The sequence below is a fragment of the Caretta caretta genome, chromosome 2 (genome assembly GCF_965140235.1).
Source record: "Caretta caretta isolate rCarCar2 chromosome 2, rCarCar1.hap1, whole genome shotgun sequence".
Lineage (NCBI taxonomy): Eukaryota > Metazoa > Chordata > Testudines > Cheloniidae > Caretta > Caretta caretta.
Genome location: NC_134207.1, coordinates 17,114,060 through 17,136,357, shown reverse-complemented (window position 1 = coordinate 17,136,357; position 22,298 = coordinate 17,114,060). Strand labels below are relative to the sequence as shown.

The 22,298-nt window shown below is 42.2% G+C and overlaps 1 protein-coding gene across 8 annotated transcripts in view; it reads right to left on the bottom strand.

Moving 5' to 3' along the window:
- The window catches only part of LOC125632846 (otoconin-90-like), an 89,752-nt gene that overhangs the window by 63,101 nt on the left and 4,353 nt on the right, over positions 1–22,298 (bottom strand). For 6 of the 8 annotated variants that reach the window (XM_048841665.2, XM_075124932.1, XM_048841667.2 and 3 more), the window contains exons 2-13: positions 16,836–16,939; positions 15,816–15,875; positions 14,279–14,359; positions 13,697–13,780; positions 13,521–13,604; positions 11,813–11,896; positions 9,982–10,038; positions 9,779–9,865; positions 7,944–8,036; positions 6,399–6,626; positions 3,445–3,516; positions 3,118–3,189 (exon numbers count right to left, since the gene is read on the bottom strand). In XM_048841665.2, coding sequence (XP_048697622.2) covers positions 3,118–3,189; positions 3,445–3,516; positions 6,399–6,626; positions 7,944–8,036; positions 9,779–9,865; positions 9,982–10,038; positions 11,813–11,896; positions 13,521–13,604; positions 13,697–13,780; positions 14,279–14,359; positions 15,816–15,875; positions 16,836–16,911 — 1,078 coding nt within the window. In that variant the 5' untranslated portion in view covers positions 16,912–16,939. The remainder of the gene's footprint in view (positions 1–3,117; positions 3,190–3,444; positions 3,517–6,398; positions 6,627–7,943; positions 8,037–9,778; positions 9,866–9,981; positions 10,039–11,812; positions 11,897–13,520; positions 13,605–13,696; positions 13,781–14,278; positions 14,360–15,815; positions 15,876–16,835; positions 16,940–22,298) is intronic. The other 2 variants (XM_075124935.1, XM_075124934.1) reach the window with 2 other exon arrangements.

Genomic DNA, 22,298 nt, shown 5'->3' with positions numbered 1-22,298 from the left:
TGAGAATTAAATGAGTATGAATAATGAAAAGAGAAGTAACTTTTCTGGAATTTGATGGTAACTAGGCAGGAAATTGGTGTGAATCCAGTGGGAGAGGGAAAAAAACATTCAAAATCTATTAAGCACCAGCAAAACGTCTGCAGCCATTCCATCTTGTGCCAGGACCAGGTCATATGGCACCAAGCTAAATAGGGATGTGTCAGCCGTTGGTCAGGAGACTAACTTGGTGCTGTGGTACGTGGTCTGATGATTCAGTAGATCACATTCTTTTCTCTGCATTACTGACTAGCCAAAGGTGCTAGCACCAATCTGGGAGCACGATGCTGCACTGCTTTATGATGAACAGTAGAGTCAAGGTCTTGAATACTCATGGTCATCAAATATCCCAGGGCTCTTTCTGAATGAACCACTGTGGTCCTGGCTAGATATTAACTGGAGAATTTGCATGCTGCTTAATTAAATACCTTCCACTGTTCCAGTCACACATGCTTTTCTTTTTCACACCCTGTCCTACACTGTTGTGCAGTATTGCTGTGCACTGTTAAACAGCTTTCATGTTCCACCCGAGAGGTGGCTGAAGTGAGCCCTTTGAAAAGGCACTCTGGGGTGCTCCAGCTTGAAAGTCACATTATAAAAACAAGTTTCATTAGAGAACTGAGTTCAATGGCTGCTCTCAAAAGATAGCTCATATGAGTCAAATAAAGTGAGATTAAGGCTCAGTTTTTCAAAGCTGCCTGGAGGACTTGGATGCCAAATTCCCATTAACTTTGGTGGCTTAAGTGGCTCTGAAAATGTTTAGCCTAAATCAACATACAATCTTAAAATGAGGTATTCACATTCCAGACCAGGCGACAGACAGGGAAGGAATTAAGATCAAGTGAAAATCAAGATTAAAAACCCCTAAACCACCAAATTCCACTCTTCTGTCATAGGAGGCACCCCCATGGGTCAAGATAAGATGTATCTAAATACGTGAGTCCTTCTCCAGCCCAAACCTCAATAACCCTTTGAGTTTTGCTAGTCACTGACTGCAGCTGGGGAAACCATCTTTACAGTTTGGTTTCCCTTAGCTTCTGTATGGCTCACCGCAGACAGGAGACTCAAGTAGGAGTGCTAGCTATACATACTGAGGCCTAAATGTGGAACCAGCAGGGACAAGAACTGCAGCAGGGCATGAAGCTTCAAGATGCAGAGTTAATTTCCTCTGGCCTTGTTTTCATCTCATGTATTTCTTCCATGAATAATTTGGAACAAAGGCAGGGATGAGCCAGAAATAAAACCCATGATCCAATCACCCCCGAACGTAGAGAGAGCTCAAATTCAGCTCTGAATTTCTCAGCTTGGGGCTGGCTCTAAAATGAACCAGATAAAACCCCAGACAAAGCCTCACTCCTGAACTTGGAGAAAGTGTGGATCCACACACCCCTGCCTAAATAGTTGCATGGTAGGAAGACAGGATGGGGTTTGGAATGTGGGTTAATTGAAATGGAATGGGATGTTGGCTTAAGTCTTTGTTTGTTATGAGTTTATGTTACTATTCTAAGGGCTTGTCTACATTACCTGCTGGATCAACGGGCTGCAATCAATCCAGCGGGGGTCGATTTATCACATTTAGTTTAGATGCGATAAATCGACCGCTGAGCGCTCTCCTGTCAACTCCGGTACTCCACCAGGGCGAGAAGCGCAGGTGGAGTTGACGGGAGAGTGTCAGCCATTGACTTACTGCAGTGAAGACACTGCGGTAAGTGATCTAAGTATGTCTACCTCAGCTACGTTATTCACGTAGCTGAAGTTGCGTAACTTAGATTGTTTTCCCCCTTAGTGTAGACCAGGCCTAAGAGTCGTACCCATGCATCACACTCTTACTGAAGTCAATGGGAGTTATGCTTAAAAAAGGATGGCAAGATGTGGCCATAGTTGCTTTTTCTTTTCCACTTCAACAGTCACACTCAACATGTTTCTTTCTATCTTAAGCATACGGTATAATGGACAGAGCTGTCCTCACCAAGAGCACAAATGTTTATTTATTTCCTATGATAAGCATTGGCAAAAATCTGTCAGATTTCTTATATTTCTGGCTGCTGTTGTGTTTAGAAGCAGAAGTTTCCTTCTGCTCCCTGAATCACGTTTAAGGCTTTAACTTGACTTGCTATGCAGATTTAGCCTAAGTCTACTTCTAAGCTATTATGCTTTCCAATTGTCAACTCTGGACTAGATGACTTGGGGCTAATTTCCAAAAGAGCTCAGGGCCAGATGTTCATGGGTTCAGCACCCACAGTTGGGCCCAGATTTTTCAAGAGAGCTCCTTCTAGGCATCTAAATAGGGCCCAGATTTTCAAAAGTACTTAGCACCTATTGTGATACTTGTGACCTGAGCTACATACCAAGCCTGCACCTAATCTTGTGAAAACCTAGCCCCTGACAGGCATCCTTGATTTGCCGATATTTACATCACCAAAGGAGGTTGGCCACATCCTGAGGCTTAGGGACTGCTGGACTGGTAAACAGTCTTGATTTTCTTTCTCTAGATTACGTGTTGTGTGTAAAGCAACAGGGATTGACTTTTATTAGTAAGAGTATTTGAAGCATGCTATTTTCTTTTGGATGAGGGAGTTTTCAGATTCTCCCCAAAGTTAAAACCAACACATGTAACACATCAGTGTTTCTCAAACTTTTGTAGTACTGGTGACCCCTTTCACATAGCAAGCCTCTGAGTGTGACCCCCCTTATAAATTAAAAACACTTGTTTATATATTTAACACCATTATAAATGCTGGAGGCAAAGCGGGGTTTAGGGTGGAGACTGACAGCTCGCAACCTCCCATGTAATAACCTCATGACCCCCTGAGGGGTCCTGACCGCCCGTTTGAGAACCCCTGACATAGGTGAATGCCTTTTTTGTAACATGTTTTGTATATTAGCATTATATGACTCACAAATGGAACCAAAGTGAAAGTGGCCCATTTTATATATGGGAGCGCACAAATATATGTAACCTCAAAATATGACATACTGTCACATATTTAAAACACATCTGTCCTTTTCACATGGGAAAATCTGAGCAAGTGTATTTTGTGAGTACCTCCATTTTTTGCTGCTCAGAGAGCAGGTACTTACTGGAAGCTGTATGCAGTTTTGGTAACACTTCAGGCTTGAATACAGGGGTAGACAACAATAATGAAGGCAGATCTGTTATAAATGAAGGAAGGAAAAGAATACAACAGGCCTTGGCATTTTAATAGAAACATATGGCAAGTTCAGTAAAGGATCAGTAGACCACATAAAATTACACATTTGACAAATCATCTGTTTATATATGTGTATATGTATAAGCCCACATACAGGGACAAATTCATTAATTCCTCTGTCATAAATGTACCAGGCAGCATTCTTTACTGGTTATCTCAGAACAACCTCGTTCTTGTACATAGGAAATAAACTTACCCGACTCTGTTTGAATAGATACTTTGGTTACTTCAGGAGAAGCTGGCTGTGTCCAGAATGGATACATTTCAGCTATGGGAACAAAACCAAACATATTTCAATAGTTATTATTTCTTTCTTGTATAATGCCAACAGCATGCTTGGTGCGCTATAGACAGATAAAGACACAGGACTCCTGTCCCCCTTGAATTAGACAGCATATAAAATATGGGGAGATGATGAAGGGTGAAGTTCAACATGCATATTGTTAGTCCCAAGGTTTTGGCAGGTCATGAACTAGTTGTGAGTAGACACGGATTTACAATACGCCCCCCTGGCATAATTCAAATGGCTGGGAGGATGTCAGAGAGGGTATTCCAGGCATACAAGGTGCCGTGGCAGCAGGCCCAGGCATGAGAAGAACACGGCTGCTACTCTGAAACCTGTCAGAAAGTGGGCTGATAGCTAAGTGGTGCGCATGGAGTGAAGAAGGCAGAAGAAAGAGTCAGGAGCATGGAGGCCTTTGGGTAAGTAGCTGCGGTAGGCAGTCCCAATAATTGTATGTAGCTCCCCTACAATGATGAAATCTCCTCACTAGAAAGAGGAAGAGGTTTCAGCAAATCCTGCCTTTGTTCAGCAGAGACAGAAGGCATTGGTGAAGATGTACCCACTGCAGAAAAAAAGAACGTATATTAAATTGTCCAGCCAGATTTCGGAGCTAATTCAATACGAGTCACATAATATATGTTTATGGGAAAGAATCATGGACTAGATTTTCAAAAACATCTAGTGATTTTTGCATGTTCCACTTGAGACTAGAGCTGCATGGAGAAAGGCCATTCCATTTCGTGGAGGCACTTTATATTTCAAAATTAGTTTTTGTTCCAATTTGGAAGGAAAACCAAAATTTAGAATTTCTCTGTGAAAGGGAATGGTGCCCCAGCTCCAGGGCAGTCCACCAGGGGGCCTTTGAAGCTCTGGGGCTCCGATTCATGGGGAGCCCGCATGGTGGGCTGCCCCAGAGCCCCTGACCTTGGAAGCCCACTGTCCCCAATTGGGCTGGAAGCCACAGTGCTTAGGAGCCACGGCTTCCCGGATCTCGGTTCCCCATTAGCCCCCCAGGAGGGCTGGCAAAGAGCAGGAAGGGAAAACTGACAGGAAACCAGGTATGTGTGTGCCAATTCTGCTACAATTTAATCAAAATCAAACCATCTCCATGAAAATTCACTCGTCACTTTTGAAAATCATGGCCCAAGCTCTTTCCTCATCTGACTTGAAATGTTTCAACTTTGACATATATGGAAGCAAAAAGTTACATGTACTGGATGCTGATGATGTTTGTGGGAGCTTTGATCTCAGGGTGGGCAAACTGTGCCCTTTTATGTCCACACTAGTTCTCATTTGGCCTTTTGAGTTACCATGAACCTGACTTGCTTCTCTTCCCTTCTTATGCTCAGATTTTCGGGTAGAGGCTGGGGTGTTTGATGTCTGGAGGGTCAGAAGAAGAGTTTCTATTGTTCTTTGCACCCCTATGACACTATCTGAGCTGGCTGCTCCCTGAAAATGATGGGGATAGGCCAGGGCTGATGTAATTTGTTGAATGCGAGGACTTTTCTCAAGACGGCAGCAACCTCAAGCTTGATGTTTTTCCGCAGGAAGTAACATTTCAGTGGATTGGGGGGCCACAGAAAATCCATGGTTGGATCTAACAGGAGCTGTTTTTCTCTCCCTTCCCCATCCTGTTAAGCCCACATTCTCCTTCCAGCACACAGCCCCTGAATAGCTCTACAGAGGGTAGGAAGTTGGGCCAAGAAAGAATAATTTCCCCGGGCTACAGAGTGCCTGAAGATTCACTCCACAGCTGCTGTTACAATGCATGCCCTACACAGGCAGGGAGGACAAGCTGTCAAGGTTCCTCCCCCACTCTGAACTCTAGGGTACAGATGTGGGGACCTGCATGAAAAAACCCCCTAAGCTTATCTTTACCAGCTTAGGTCAAAACTTCCCCAAGGTACAAAATATTACACCCGTTATCCTTGGAATGGCCGCTACCACCACCAAACTAATACTGGTTACTGGGGAAGAGCTGTTTGGACGCGTCTTTCCCCCCAAAATACTTCCCAAAACCTTGCACCCCACTTCCTGGACAAGGTTTGGTAAAAAGCCTCACCAATTTGCCTAGGTGACTACAGACCCAGACCCTTGGATCTTAAGAACAATGAACAATCCTCCCAACACTTGCACCCCAGCCCCTTTCCTGGGAAATGTCGGATAAAAAGCCTCACCAATTTGCATAGGTGACCACAGACCCAAACCCTTGGATCTGAGAACAATGAAAAAGCATTCAGTTTTTACAAGAAGACTTTTAATAAAAAATAGAAGTAAATAGAAATAAAGAAATCCCCCCTGTAAAATCAGGATGGTAGATATCTTACAGGGTAATTAGATTCAAAAACATAGAGAACCCCTCTAGGCAAAACCTTAAGTTACAAAAAAGATGCACAGACAGAAATAGTTATTCTATTCAGCACAATGCTTTTCTCAGCCATTTAAAGAAATCATAATCTAACACATACCTAGCTAGATTACTTACTAAAAGTTCTAAGACTCCATTCCTGTTCTGTCTCTGGCAAGAGCAGCATACAGACAGACACAGACCCTTTGTTTCTCTCCCTCCTCCCAGCTTTTGAAAGTATCTTGTCTCCTCATTGGTCATTTTGGTCAGGTGCCAGCGAGGTTACCTTTAGCATCTTAACCCTTTACAGGTGAGAGGAGCTTTCCCCTGGCCAGGAGGGATTTCAAAGGGGTTTACCCTTCCCTTTATATTTATGACACAAGCTGAGTGATCACATGAGCAAGATTTGGCCTTTAAGCCTCCCTGAAGATGTATAAGCAAAGGACATAGTCTACTGAGTGAGTGAGAGCCCCTTATGTTCCCAGGCATCTGATCACAGCAGACCATTCTCTGAACTCACTTGATGGCTGTATTTGGGGTAAAATATCATCACTTTCCATGGTAGTAGGAGATGGCCTTGTAGTGCCATGTCCTTTTGAAGCATCTGTCTGTAACCACAAGGGCAGCTGTAGAATTGGAAATCCAGATCCTTTCAAACCAACAGTCTTTGGCCATGTGGGAAATCTTGTAGTTAGGATTTCATCTCCTTTCCATGCAACAGTCTGTTCCCAGGAAGGCATCCTGGTCGCTAAGGCCATAAAAGAACAGGAAGGATTTTGTTATCTGATTGCACATTGATGTACACTTCTAGTGCAGCACAGCCAAAGCCAAAACATCCTGAAAATGGTTAACATAACACTTTGGGGAACATGTCTACAGTACATATGGTAAAACCTATCAATTCCTAGAACACGTTGAATGGCAACTGCTCAACCTCGTTAGCGAGGTCAGGGGAGAGATGGATGCATGGTACAATTTCATTTTATTCAACATTTTCTGTTTTCTGAATGGAAAAAAAAGTTTTCAAAAAACAAACATTTTACTGAAAAGTTTTCTGTTTATTGTATAAAAAAAAAGGAAAATTAAATGTTATTTTTTCAGTTTTTTTTCCCCTCGAAAATAATTCTATCATTTCCTAACCAGCTCTACTGCTGAGCTAAGAGGTGAGGGTTAAGGAGGGTGATCATGTGAAGGGCATGTGGGGGAAAAGAAGAGGGATGAGTTTGGTGGGAGAGGGAGGGCAGAAAGTGGGATTTGAGAAGGATTGGGGAAATTGGGTGGAGGGAGTTGAGACTGGGAATGTGAAAGACAGTGAAGGTTTGGTGTGAGAGGCTTGAGAGACCTGGAAAGGGAAAGGGTTTGGGGATAAAGAGGAAACGTCTGTGAGAAGGAAAAAGATGAATATTTAGAGACAGCTGGGAGAGAAAAGATGGTCCAGTAGCTTGGGCCCTGGCCTAGCACTTGGCAGATGTGGTTCAAATCCCAGCTCTGCCACAGATCTCCTGTCTCTCCTTGGGAGTCACTTAGCCTCTCTGTGCATTCATTCCCTATTTGTAAGATGGGGATAAATAGCTCTTCCCTACCTCACAAGCTATTTTGAGGATAAATACATTGAAGACTGTGAGATACTACAGTAATGGAGGCCATGTAATTACCTTCGATAGTTAGATAGAGAAAGAGGAGACAGACTGGTGAGAAGGAGCGGTTTATGGGGAGAATGCGTGAGATTTGGGAAGCATCTTGAACTGTCTCCTCCATCTCACATGCCCTGCAACCACGTTTCCTTAATTCACATCCCTCTGTAAGACACCTCTTCTGTGAACAATGAAGTTATTTAAAAAAAAAGCTTTGGGACAGAACTTCGAATCCCCAATCACACACTATTAGCCTGATGTGTAATGTTTCTCCAGTTTACATATCTTGTGCTTTAGGAAAATGCTGTGCTTTCCTCTAGATTTTGTACTGCACCATGCACACAGTGGTGCGAACCAAATAAGAAACAGAAATGCATTTCAACTAGTCAGCCCAGGAGATTAAATATTTAGCTCTGAGGATACTTGCATACTTTTAAATGTCCAAATGTCTTCAGGGGGCTCATCCGCAATCTTGTCAGGGTCTTCTCGTAAGGTCATTAAGCTGGGAAGAATTGAGTCTATATCTTTTAGTTAGTAAAAGTTAGAGTTAGTTGTATCGTGCCATGCTCAGAATCCAAAACAAATTTGATAGCATTTGGATATGTAAATCAAACACATGGTTTTCGATTGAGTTCTGGTGTAAGAGAAACAACCATTGTCTTTGAAAGAAAAGTAGCTATTGGGCAAAATGTCTATATGTTTTTACTGTTTTGTTAAATAGGAGAAATAATTTTCTTGGACTTTATCCTGCACAGGTAAAATTCCCATTGACTTCACTTATAATATTTGTGATGTTCATATTGAGCAGAAGACCAATTCACCAGTGGCTGCATGAGGTCAACATTTTAGGTGTAGCTCAATCTACCATGCAGTTTAGGTTACCACAACAGGTCTTGCTGTAGCAACTGGCCAAATGTATCTTATCCCCCTCTAGTGGCTAGCTCACATAGACTATAACAGCTTATTACTGCTGAGAGCTAATGGAGTTAGTTCTTTAAATCAAGTGCAGTAGAGTCCTGTGGTTTTGGTACTGACCGTTCCCAGCTCTGGAGATCCTATTTTCACACAAGTGTTTGTTATTTTGGGGAAATTCACCTAGATTTACTTTCCCAGCTGTGTCTCTATGGAATGAACACGAGTGTCTTACAAACCTTACAGAATATAGTAGATACCAAATATCATCTATTCATCTTTATAGGAAGAGACTGGACTGCAGTGACTGACAAGTTCACTGCTAGATAGAATGCTAGCTCCCTCACCTCCCATCCACATCTTAGGCCCTCCAAACATCTAGAGAAGACATAGCTCATGGGGTCATGACTACACCTACCTCTCACACACCACACTCATGTGGTGCATAGGAGAAAATATTCTCCTTTTCTGCCCCTAAACATGGTCCCAGCATTTCACCTCTCCATTATTTCCCACCTTTCAGAGAGATGTACAAATTCCCCACCATATCTCCAATTGGGGTAAATGCAACACCTTTCCCCTAAATGACTTTGCTTTTGTATCCAAATTAGAAATATACATCTCTGGCTTCTTTTCTCTCAGTAAGCAAACCAGACACTTCCTAAATCTTACACCAGGCACTTAAGACCACCCTCAAAGGATAACACATTAGATGAACATCTAATCAATCTTCATATTATTTTCTTCTAATTATTTGTGCTTTCTGAGAGCAAATTCAAGGTCTTAGCAGTGCTGTTGAGTCAAATCCTATAAGGAGTTGAAAATCTACAATCCCCAAGGAAGTCAAAGGGCTATGGGTATGCTCAGTACCTATCCCCATTTAAGGGCCTGATTGAAAACCCATTGAAGTCAATTGGAAGACTCCCATTGACTTCAGTGAGTTTTGGATTAGGTCATAAAGGTCAGACCAGGGCTGGATTTCCAATTAGGCACAATAGGCACGTACCTAGGGGTGCTGGCATTCTAGGGAAAATGCCTTACCTTTCTAAAACTGTGTGCCACACGAAGGTCAGCTGTAGGCAGGGGGGTTCTGAAGATGCTGTGCCAAGGGGCTTGTAAGGTGTAAGTCCAGCCCTGGGCCAGACACTGCATCCACTGAAATCATTAGAAGTTTTGCCTTCAGTGGATAATGGATCTGACCCTAAATGTGGTGATGTGCCAGTGTTGCATTTAACTCATACACAGTTTCCTGTGGTTAATATGTAGTATAAACAGACAAGTAAATCTCTGCATTCATTGCAGTGGTAACAAGAAAACATGTTGTTATTCATTTATTCCTTCAGGATGTACTTACCCAGGAGCGCAGACATATTACTGGAAAATGTGTAATTAATAACAGGAGACTTCTCTATCATTTCCCAAAAGTCAGACATATTTCTGCCTGCAAAAATACATGCACAGAAATAAAAAAGGGGATTAAAGCAGTAGATTCTTGATTCAATCAGTGCTGTATGTGTAAAGGGTTATATTCTCAAAAGGGATAGGTTCTACATTTACCTATTCGGCCTGCCATCACGCAGATATAGATACAGTCTGAATCATTGCTCTGACTCACTGAAAGGAAAACAAATGTAGATCAAATGCTTTTTATTAGAGTACTTAAAAGGAGTTGAAATCAGGGAGTCAAAATCCACCTAGTAGGGGTGACTACTAGAGCTAGCTGAAAAATCTCAATCCAAATTTGGTTTTTGACAGAAAATTCGGTTTTCGACTACATGAAATTTTGCACAAAAGTGCCTGCTTTCCATAGAATATTTCCATTTTCTTCAAAGAAGCAAGATATTTCCATTCAAAAACTGAAATATTTTGATTTGAATATGCCTCTGTGGTGTCTTATAGGAATTGTAGTGTAGGTGCCTCATGTTCCCTTTCTCCTCTATGAGCTAGACTCCTCCTTGTGAACTACATCTCCCATGATGCACTATATGCAGGGACTCCCCATGATGTATTGCCTCTATTGTCCAAGAGAGGAGACGGTTGTGCCTCATGGAAGATATAGTCCAACCAGGGAGTCCACCTTATGAAGGACCATGGAAATATAAGACATCTGAACTACAGCTCCCATGAGGCATCGTGACAGCATTTCCAAATGAAAATATTTTTGTTTTCAGCTGAAGTATTTTGGTTTCTGGATGAAATTTTTCAGTATTCAAATGTCCTCCAAAAAATAGACCAAATTTGATTTTTTCCCCTTTTTTGTCCAAATTTTCCACAAAAAAAATCCCCATTTCAAACCAGCTCTAATAGCTACTCACCAGTATAAGAGGAGCCTAGGTTGGAAGAGTCCTTTCTTGAGTCTGGTTCACTCCCAAATGTACAGTTTTTTAAATAGCAAATAATAAATCAACAATTATTTTTAGAAAATTACCAAATAACTGTACCTCAGAATTTGAAGTATTCCTATTAATCTGTCTGTCAATATAGTTAGGAAATTCTGCAATTTTAAGGTAATATTATTTAAGGTTTGATTATGCAGTCCTTAGTCAAGTTGATGTGCAGTAGCTCAGCTGAGCAGTCTCTTTAAAGTCAGTGGGATTCCTTGTGGAGTAAATTGCTACCGGATGTAAGGAAAGGTGTCAGAATCTGACTCTGAGTTATATAAGGCAATTCACAGGATTTTAAGGGTAACAACCAAATCAAATAATTTTCAAAGGGATATTTAGCCTCTAAAAATATTCAGGAAAAGTTAGTCCCACATTTTGGGCCAGATTCTGATACATATACTCAAGTTGAATAGTACCTTACACCAGGAGTAGTAATAGTAATAATAACAATAAATAATATCCAGTGCTTATAATCAGTAGATCTCAACGCACCTGTAAAGGCATTTCAAAGCACCAGTCTACCGGTGGGGAAACTGAGGCACACAGAGATGAAGTGACTAGCTGAAGATCACCCAGCAGGTCAGTGGCGGAGCTGGGACTAGAAGCAATGTCTTTGGAGTCTCAGTCCAGCGCTCTATGCACTAGGCAACATTGCTATCCCCTGTCCCCCTGAAGTCAATAAGTACTAGTGGAGGAAGTTTGAAGGACTATTTGTGGAATGTGATACTAAAGTTGACTAAGGGAACCTTAATCCAGCCCTAAATTAATCCCTTTACATTTTTGGTCATATGTTACAAAGACTCCGACAATAATTCATTACATTATGAAACAGAGTTTTAATAAAAATATTTTCTCAAGGTGATTTGGTTTACAGTTGCAGCCCCTATTCTGGTGAGGTCAATACTGCTGATGAAGCAGTGGGGATAGCTACCACCTTAGTGTTTATAACATGTCCTTTTTATGTTCCAGGAGGGAACAGGACAATGATAAAAAGAAATGCACACCTGAGACGATCGAGGTGGATTTGAAAATTTCTGTGAGGTAACTGGTGGAGTTTCCAATAATATCAACAAGTAAAGCTGTAAAATCTAGAAGACAAAACAGAGCAGGTTTACAATCCAAGGCCCCAATCCACTAGTCCATCCCTGTTCAGCAAAGCACTTACGTATGTGCTTCACTTTTAGGCACGTGCTTTGCCTTTGATTTCAGTGGTAATTAAGAATGGGCCTAAAGTTACGTATGGGCTTAAGCGCTTTGCTGAATAGGGATGGATTTAACTACAAACTTAAATACTTTGCTGAACTTGGACTCAAATGCTTATCAGTAGGAATGCTCTGAAGTATAAAAGAGAGATTAAATACTGCATACAGGGGAATGTTCCCTTATCTGTACATGGCCTATGTGCCACTGGAATCCCACTTAGGTGCTACAAAACTCCCAAAATAAGACTTACGTGACGCAGAGGCCTTCACTGGCCCTCTACACTGAAGAGAAAATCACATTGAGAGCCAACACTGTAGTATCAATTTTAGCAGCTTTTCAGTACATGGCATTTATATTACAGTGAACTTGTGTAACTTGGCTTAGGAAATCAGCGAGAGATAGGAAATACAGGCCACAAATGTAAGCTTAGCCCCCGTGGCCTTTAATTTGTAATATTCCCTTTCCCCAAACTTCTGTTTTTTTATCATCCAAACCTTTTATTACTTTGCTTGCAAACTCATAGACGCAGTTTTGTTTTGTGTTTGTACCATGCCTAGCACAATGTGCCCCTGGCCCATGAGGGGTGCCCTGATGGGCTATCACAATACAAATAATAAATAAATAATAATTATTATGGTAGTGCCCAGAGTTCCCACGTGGTGCACAGGGATCCCGTTGTGCTAGGTGCTGCACACGCATATGTACAGATGTGGGTCCTAGCCCCCAAAAGTAGAAGAAATAACCAGGATTGTGGAATATCCTTTTCATGTCACAGCTGGGACACTGTACCGGCCCAGAGCCGTGCTCAGGTTTGTGCAAGAACAAGGGGCACGGAAGCGCCAAATGACTCTGTAAAACAGCTGGATGCCAAGTCACCAGTGCTGGGAAATGGCCAGGTGCACAAAATGGGGAAAAAGTGGCCTCATACCCATTCTGGAATTTGAACAGTGCTCAGAGGAAGTGGGGGGAATTTGTGCAATGGAGCTTCTCACCCCACTAAACTGCCCTATATAGACCCCAGTCCTCTTTTGCTCCTTCCCCACCTCTGGGCTTAGAGGGGTTACTGCAGGCTTGGCCTGGAGGAACCCCTGGATATCTCTAGGGAACTGAGAGCAACTAGAGAAGCTAAATTGTACTATAAAATTGAACCCACAGATATCCGATATTGCTGGGAGGCTCTAGAGGGGCTGTCTTTCCCTCTTTCCCCTTGCATTCCCTATGAAGAAATGCAGGTTTTTTTCCCCAGTGGCAACTCATCTTGCCTGCTTGGCTGACAGCTCCTTTCCAGGGCTGCCAGCAGGGAGCGGTCTTCTGGTGCTCAGTTCACTGAGTCTGTCCAGTGCTTCAAAGTGGCCACTTACCATGGCTTTTGACTTCAATGTGACTACAGCACTCTCATGAAGAAAGTTTCAGGACTGGGGCTGAGAACCTACAGCTCAAATGGAAACAATTTGGCTTAAACACACTCAAACGCCAGCCCACTCTCAGTCAGACTGCTTTTACACCCACCTGTTAAGTCATTTGTCATGTTGTTTAAACAGTAGCAATACCTCATAGGGAACTTGCTGGGGTCAACATTTTTCAGGTTAGAAACTGCAAAGAGGGACAGTGGAAACTGAAATCTTGATGGATTCACCTTCTACAAAAATGCATTTGAGAGGAGAATAAAATGGTACGGTACCCACTGTTATAAATGGCGACCGAAACTTTGTGGAAGGCAAATGAGCTGTAAGAGGTAATGCTCAGCAGAGAGAAGAATTTTTTGGTACCTGCAGAAAAATGTGCAAATCTGTTAATGACTTCAATGGGTTATTTATTTATAACCCAACTATTGAGTCTGATATAACAGTGACATGATTTTATTTCTAAGTCACACCATACAATGACGGTAGGCAGATGCATTTGAATTTTGTTTTCATTGTGATCTAGCAGAAATAATTTTAAATCACCATTTTTAATTTTAAGCAAACAAAACTAGAGAGGCCAGTACAAAAATAGATGGGGAGAGGAGAGGAGGAAAGAAAGAGCGATACAACAAATGTGAATCAAAGAGATCATTCTAAAGACACCTTGTTAATAATTACACACACACACACACACACACACACACACACACACCATGCTACAGGAACTTGTCCAAATACAGCAGTATACCATAGTGTATTTTTACAGCTTTGTCCCCTAACTCCTTTAGCTCCATATTTCAACTTATGTGGAGCTGACGGTCCACGACATGCTTGACATCCTTTTGTAGCACAACCATTTACCTTTGAGAGCTGTATTTAACATTCCGTTCACTAGTTCAGTCAGGTTAATCGCAGCCAGATCAACAGATTTGGCAGGCAGCTCTGAAAAAGAAGCAGCATTTCTGAACGTCAGACATTTGACAGGGCTAGGAACCTATCAATGTGCTGTGTATATATTCCTCTAAATGACTTTGATAAAGTGATTCAGTGAGATGCTGTCATCTGTGGGAAAATGAAAACATCAGATTGCTTATTAGGGCTAGAAAACAATGTGTGGTGACTCTGAGAAGCTAAATATACCATGAGTGCAATGCAATTGCTGATACTAGAATCAGGTGAGAACGGGAGGGGCAGTGCTATGTCAAAAGGAAGACAGGGCACTGTATATGCATTCACTAATTAAAAGGCACTTTTGACAGTGTTCCTCAGTGCTCTGCTGTGGATGCCAGGTTATTCAACAAAATCCTAGGATGTTGGAGTCCATTAACGGGCAACACACATTTTCATTAAAGTGGCATTGAAGCAGGTGCCCCTTTATAAACCACACTCATCTGGAAGAAATTTTCTGTTAAATTTCCACCTGTGAATGTTGCACAGAATTGGAATGAAGATTCAGCTATTTTAATGAGGTGCCCTGACTGGCCAAGGAGAATAACCTAACTAGAGCTGGCCAAATTTTTTTAATTTGAGAAAATTTTCTGATCAAAAATTGCTAGGGCTTTTTTCTAACTGACAATTTTGTAGAAAATGTTTTGCTTAGTTCAGACAAGACCATTAAAAAACCAAGGGAAAGGGCAGAGGTGGAGGGTGTGGGATTGGGGCGGGGGCATGGATGAAAAACCCAAGCCAGAAAAAAAATCAGTGTTGGGGGGAAAAAAATTTCTATGACAATGTCTTGCCCATTTTTGACCAGCTCTGAACCAAACATGTTCCAAACTTGGGTATTTAGAACAACAGGAAAGCTGCAGTACATACAATGCAGCAACTAGGAGCGAGGAAGAGACATAGAAGCCACACCATATGCTATAGAAATCAAACCACTCCTCCTCCTCCTCCTCGATAAGATAAGATAAGGTTAGCAGGACAGTTTCTGGAACATAAATGGGATTGTAACCTATGGTCAGGAGGGTGCCAGCTGCTGGAAGCGGTGTCCGGTTTGGGTACATGTTAGGATGAGAATGAGAGAGTCTGAGGGAACCAACAGTTGGGAGGAGGGAGTGAGCAACATCAGGGGAAGGCTCATGGAAAGACGGATATCATAGGAAGCAGCAGAAGAGTGGTCTTCAGGTTGCATGATAACCAGGGAAATGGCTGCTGAGTCACTATCCAGGCTTTCAGGGGAGTGAGGTGTCAGGAATGGGGTGTGGTTGTTTCTAGCAGGGTAGCAGTAGGGAAAAGTGGCTGTGGAAGGGTTTGCCTGGCTGCAGTTCCTGAGTGGAAATTACTGAACAGGAGTTCACTCACCAAGTAGCGCCCATTGGGCCAGCTACTGTACTTCTGACTCAGACTTAACCCCACACAATCAGAGTAACTTCTGAAGCCATGTGCCAGGCCTTACCTGCAGTAGCCAGCACTGCCATGTTCTTCTCCTTCTTATTTTCTCCTTTTATGCCTGCAGCTGTAAAATGGAGAAAGTGAAATCTGAGAAATGACTTTCCCACTCAAATGACCAACCAGGAATCTCAAGGGGTTTCTCTGTTCCTCTAGAGTGTTATGGCTGTGAAATGGTTGGACAATAGTACTGCGAGCTAGTCCATCATGCAGAGCCACAAGTTACTTCTAACAGCAGCAGAGCGTATACATGCTCTAAAAGGCAGATCCCGCTAAGCCAATGCTGTTACAGACTCATCAATCTATAGATGGTCTAGGTGCACTAGAGGGGGACAAAGCACCACACAAAGTGGGCATGGGCTACACTGGCAGGCTCAAGAAGATGGTTCATTGTGAATCCCACCAATTGCTGGCTTCTCTAGTATGTTAATTAGTTCTAACACCTCTGTGACACAGAGGCTCTGAGGCAAAAAGTCTCATTCTTTGCAAACACCTCTCCTCAGACCTGAAAATGCACTATACCAAACACATATCTTACACACATCTATTTATCCATAAAGAAAAATATATAACATATCTACAGAGAGCTCATAACTTGTCAAGATTCACAGTCATTTTGAGATGCCTGCATGGGTAATATTTAAGGAATAATGTATTTATACCGAAATAATGCTTTATGGACTTGGGGTAAAACATAGTCACTGGAGCCAATATGTCTCAGTGATGGCCCATTCAGAAAGGTGGGACTTGTCACCCCGTCCTATCTAGCAGGTGATGCCACAGAATTTCAGCCAGTAATAGCATTTTAACTACCTAAGGAAGTGGAGAATCAGGCACCCTGGCCTCAGCCTGTATTTTGTATCGCCCTTAGGTGACATGTCCTTTTGGCTTTGAGACTCGTGGATGGGAAAAACATTTTAGATGTTCCCGGGGCAATATCAAAGTGCATGTGCTGGGGAAATTACTTTATCATGTATCAAAATAAATTGCAGGTGAAAGTGATGTTTCAGAAACACTTCACACTTACCCAAGTTCCATAAGAGAAGGAGACATAGAAATCCTGTACTCAATTTAACAGGCACATGCTGATGGAACCATGGCATTTTGGAAACCTACTTCCAGTCGCTTCAACTGTTTTAGGAGAAAGAAACAAGATTTTGGTGAGCCTACGTGGATCCAGTGCATTTGTTAGTTTCAATGTTTCCAACTTTTGCAATATTTTGTGTTGTTCTTAATCTCCAGATCCTAGAATCACGTGAGAATCTCGGCTTTTACTTGAAAAGAAAACAAAACAAACTAAGTTTCTCACCCTTGTGATTGCAGAGAAAGCTAAGAAAATGTGACCTGAAAGCTAAAAATCTCAGAAGGCAAAAACAAAAACCCAAATCAAAACAAAACAAAACAAAAACCATGAACAAAATAAACCAAAAATCTAGAATTTCTTATTTGTGATTTTTTTATTCAGCCTCATGACATTTTGGGCGCTGACTCAAGGTTTTTGAATGATTGGGACTGTCAATACTGCAGTTTACAGATGTTTCAAAGACTCATACTTAGAGCTGGTTGGGGAAAAGAGAAAGAAGTTCTGACAACTTTTCTTTTAATTTATCCCCTGCCTGTTTTTTCAGTATCAGAAAATGTCAGCCAGCTCCATCGTTGGCTGAAACTCTGGGGGGAAGATTTCATGAAAATGCAGTCAAAAGTTTTTCTAATTTAGTTTTCAATGGCAACCTTCTCCGTGCTTGATAGTTAATGGTAAGAATATATATTGAACTCTTCTTAGCCTCAGGATAATACTGTTTGATTACAAATTATTACCATTTCTATTAACCCAGTCATCCTGATATTTAAATTGTTAGAAACTAAAATAAATTCTGAAAATAGTTGAAGTAAAAATAGTACTAAGGGATTCCATTTTTAGTGTGTCCATGTTACATTTACTCCTCTTACAAGTGAAAGATGTTTCTCCTAAATGCTAGCCTTGCAAACTCAAACTGGGATCTGAGAGTCAAGCTGAATTCTTTCTAGCTAATGAATCATTACCATTAATAAATAACAATAATAATGCCTAGCTCTTATATAGCACATTTTTGTCAATCTCAAAGCTTTTTACTGAGGATGTCAGAATTATCCTCATTTAACAGATGGAGAAACTGATGCACAGGGAGATGAAATGACTTGCCTAAGTTCATTCAGCTGGCCAATGGCAGAAACAGAAATAGAATCTAGTCTCCTAAGTTTTAGTCCAATATTCTATCATCCAGACCACCCTGCCCCACCACCTGTCCAAGCCTATTGCCTTTTGGGCACAGGTTTAGCTGAAGGCAGACAGTAAGGTAATGGGGTTGGCCAGGTGACCCTGCCCTTGGAACTTAGTTAACAACTCTATTGATGAAGCATGAGACAGCCAATAACAGTTTACTGTCCCATTGTTTTATAGCGTCTGTAGAATTGACAGGAGTGAAGAAGAGTGAAACCCACTGAAGTCAGCAGATCTGACTGAGTACAAACAGGGAGCAGATGTGCTGAGTAGGGAGGTCTAAGAAACTGTACTTCATCATCATCTGGTCATTTTTGTTGGGCAGTTATGTATGGTAAGCCAAATGGGTTTTTTAAGGCACTTGTCTATGCTGAGAGTGGTACCGAGCTGCTCCACCCCAAATCAGTCTTTTTGGGAGGGTCAGAGGGATGGGAAGAGAGATGCGTTAGCAAGAGTTATGCTAAATTTTAAATGTTAAGAGGCTTTGTTTAGCCACAGTGGGCAAAAAGTTGCTTTAATCTGCAAATATGTTATATAATTATATTAAGAATGGCCCTAGTCACATGATTAAAATTAAGCACATGGTTAAGTGTGTTTCTGAATCAGGGTCTAAAACAGCATAAGTAGCCTTGATCCACTGTGAAAGAGAACCGATGGAAAAAGACCAGAATTTGCCAGCCAGATATCACTGCAGGAAAGGTAAGTGAGAGCACAAAGCATGCTTTGGGACGCATGTCCCTACTGCAGCCTGTGGACAGCATGTGCATAAAGCAAGCATCAGTGACACACAAGTTTCCTTTTTGTTTCTTTGCTCTCTTCCGCTCCTAAGAGGATTTGACAAATTTGTTTAAAAAGCAAAAATAATTTGAACACAAATATTTAAGCCAAACTCCCTCATTCCGTTGGCTCAAGGATGTTTCCTGTTTTATTTCTTTCTGTTGTGTGCGTTGAGTGAATGCCTGAGGCAGGCTCACTGTGGTAAGAGGAGACCAAATTCCCTTTACATGCTCAATCTGTCTCCCAAATAAACAAACATGAAACAAAATTAACTGCTTCAATATGACAGAGGGGAAAAGACCTCTGGGGACTGTAACAGCTAAAAACTCACTACTTCACCCACACAACATAGCTTGGGAGTCTTGTGGCTCAGGGAGGGAGTCTCCCTCACTAGGCTGCCTGGTTTCCAGGGGCACATGAGCTCTTTAGAATGGCGTGCAACTTGTTTCTCACAAATTTATTTGAGCACAAGCTTTCGTGAGCTACCGCTCACTTCATCAGATGCATGCGGTGGAAAATACAGCAGGGAGATTTTATATACACAGAGAACATGAAACAATGGGTGTTACACACTATAAGGAGAGTGATCAGGTAAGGTGAGCTATTACCAGCAGGAGAGAAGAAAAACCTTTTGTAGTGATAATCAAGGTGGGCCATTTCCAGCAATTGACAAGAACATGTGAGGAACAGTAGTGGGGGAAAATAAACATGGGGAAATAGTTTTACTTTCAAATGCTGGAAATGGCCCACCTTGATTATCATACAAAAGGTTTTTTTTCTCTCTCCTGCTGGTAATAGCTTACCTTACCTGATCACTCTGGTTACAGTGTGTATGGTAACACCCATTGTTTCATGTTCTCTGTGTATATAAAATCTCCCCACTGTATTTTCCACTGAAGGCATCCGATGAAGTGAGCTGTAGCTCACGAAAGCTTATGCTCAAATAAATTGGTTAGTCTCTAAGGTGCCACAAGTACTCCTTTTCCTTTTGCGGATACAGACTAACACGGCTGCTACTCTGAAACTTGTTTCTCACGGTGCACCCAGCCCGCTCTGTGAGCCGGTTTGAGTGAGGGACCCATGGTTTAGCCCCACTGGGGATGAATTGAGGGTGCATGGAACAACAGTTGCTGTTTTCTCCTTCCAGCTCAGGACCTACAATTGTTATTGGGCCTGGCACAAGCAGCACAAGATGTGGAGGTTCCCAATATTCCCAACCCCCAAAATTCAGAATCCTGAGTTAGATGCACCAAAATCACAAGATTGGCCCCAACATCATGAGATTTAAAAAAACACCACCACAGAATATCTCATGATTTTTGGTCAGCCTTCTGAGTTTTGAACTCCCCTTCTCCCTCCGCCTCATCTGCAGGACAGTTACAATGCTGTCACCTCTCCCAAATGTACAGTAAGGTGATTCTGGCCCTGTTGCAGGAGCTCTCACTGGGGGAAACAACTAAGATCAAATTACATAGATTTGTATGAAATGATGCCAGATGGTTGCCCACTGCCCCGTCTCCAGGGGAAGAGCACCCAGGCAGAGCTGCTGCGTGTGGGACTGCACCCACCCTCAGGACCTGCACCCAACCATTCTCACAGGAGGGAAGGGGACAAGAAAGAGCCCCCCAGCTCAGGGTGGCTTGACCCCCTCCTTCCTCCTCCTTTCCTGTGAAAAACAAGGCAGTCTTCCCCCTCCTGCTCCCCCCTCACCTCTTCATCCCTCCAGCGCCAGGCATGGGAAAGGGGAGGAGAGGGGAGTGATGGACCCCAGAGCTGAAAGAGGAGCAGAGGTGGGGGCTGAGGGTAGATGTGGGGCTGAGGGGTGGGCAGAATTGATTGCCGAGCTGTGGGATGGGCAGTTGTGTGGCAGGCGGGGCACAGAATTAATTAGAAATGTGGGGTATGGGGAGAAGCTGGAATCAAACAAACAAAAGGAAGGACTTAGAATCATAGAATATCAGGGTTGGAAGGGACCCCAGAAGGTCATCTAGTCCAACCCCCTGCTCGAAGCAGGAGGGGGTCAAGCAGGACTTCTTCACACAATGCACAGTTAACTTGTGGAACTCATGCTGGGGGATGTTGTGAAGGCCAAAACTATAATGGCGTTCAAAAAAAGAACTAGATAAATTCATGGAGGATAAATCCATCAATGGCTATATGCCAAGATGGTGAGGGATGCAACCTCATTCTCTGGGTAGCCCTATCCTCTGATTGCTTGAAGCTGGGAGTGGATGACAGGGGTTGGATCACTTGATGACTGCTTGTTCTGTTCATTCCCTTTAAAGCACCTGGCATTGGCCACTGTCAGAAGACAGGATACTGGGCTAGATGGACCACTGGGCTGACCCAGTATGACCATTCTTATGTTCCCCACCAACAGGTCAGAGCCAGAATAATGTTACTCAGTACATTCAGGTGTGTTGGCAACATTAATTTTCTCACACGCACACTGGGGATGGGCAAGGGGAGTTCAAAAATGTAAAGACAAACCAAAAAAATATATATATAGTCTTTAAAATGAAATCTCATGATTTGGGAAGACATCCAATGATTTTTTATCTTTTGTTGATCGGAACTTTGGCTAGCTCTCATCCACCATAATTATTGCTTATGCTAGCTATACTGTATGCTTTTTTAAATGGGAACCATATCTTGGGCATGTGGGAGAGAGGATCTTATACTAAAGTATGTTTTTAACCAACAGTTATCTGTCTAAGATCTTTTCTTGGCACATCCGTACATCTCTGAGAACAGGAGGCTTCATCTGGCACACAGCAAAGCACAAGTAAGAGTAAATGGGAAATTTTGCCGGTGTAAGAACTGCATTATCAGAGACTGCAACAGTATCAGCAGGTGGGGCATAACATTGTGTTTGTGGAGGGAGGGTCTATAAAAATGATGATTTCCCACCCATTATTCCATCATGGAAAGGTAAACCATTATTTAAATATACTACACTCAGAATCCTGAGAACTTCCCCTCATCAACATTTGGTCCTCAAATCCCTTTAACACATGGCTACCCCTCTGATATAGAGCCACAAGAATGATTCAAGTTCTGGAAAAACTTGATTACAATGAGAAATTTGAGAAGCTCAATCTATTTAGCTTAACAAAAAGAAGGATAAGAGTTGACTTGATCGTGGGGTGAAATCCTGGATCCATGGAAGTCAATGGGAGTTTTCGCAAAAAGAAAAGGAGTACTTGTGGCACCTTAGAGACTAACCAATTTATTTGAGCATAAGCTTTCGTGAGCTACAGCTCACTTCATCGGATTCATATGAAGTGAGCTGTAGTTCACGAAAGCTTATGCTCAAATAAATTGGTTATTCTCTAACATGCCACAAGTACTCCTTTTCTTTTTGCAAATACAGACTAACACGGCTGTTACTCTGAAACCTGTCATTATGCAATGTGAGTTTTGCTATTGACTACCATAAGACCTGAATTTCAC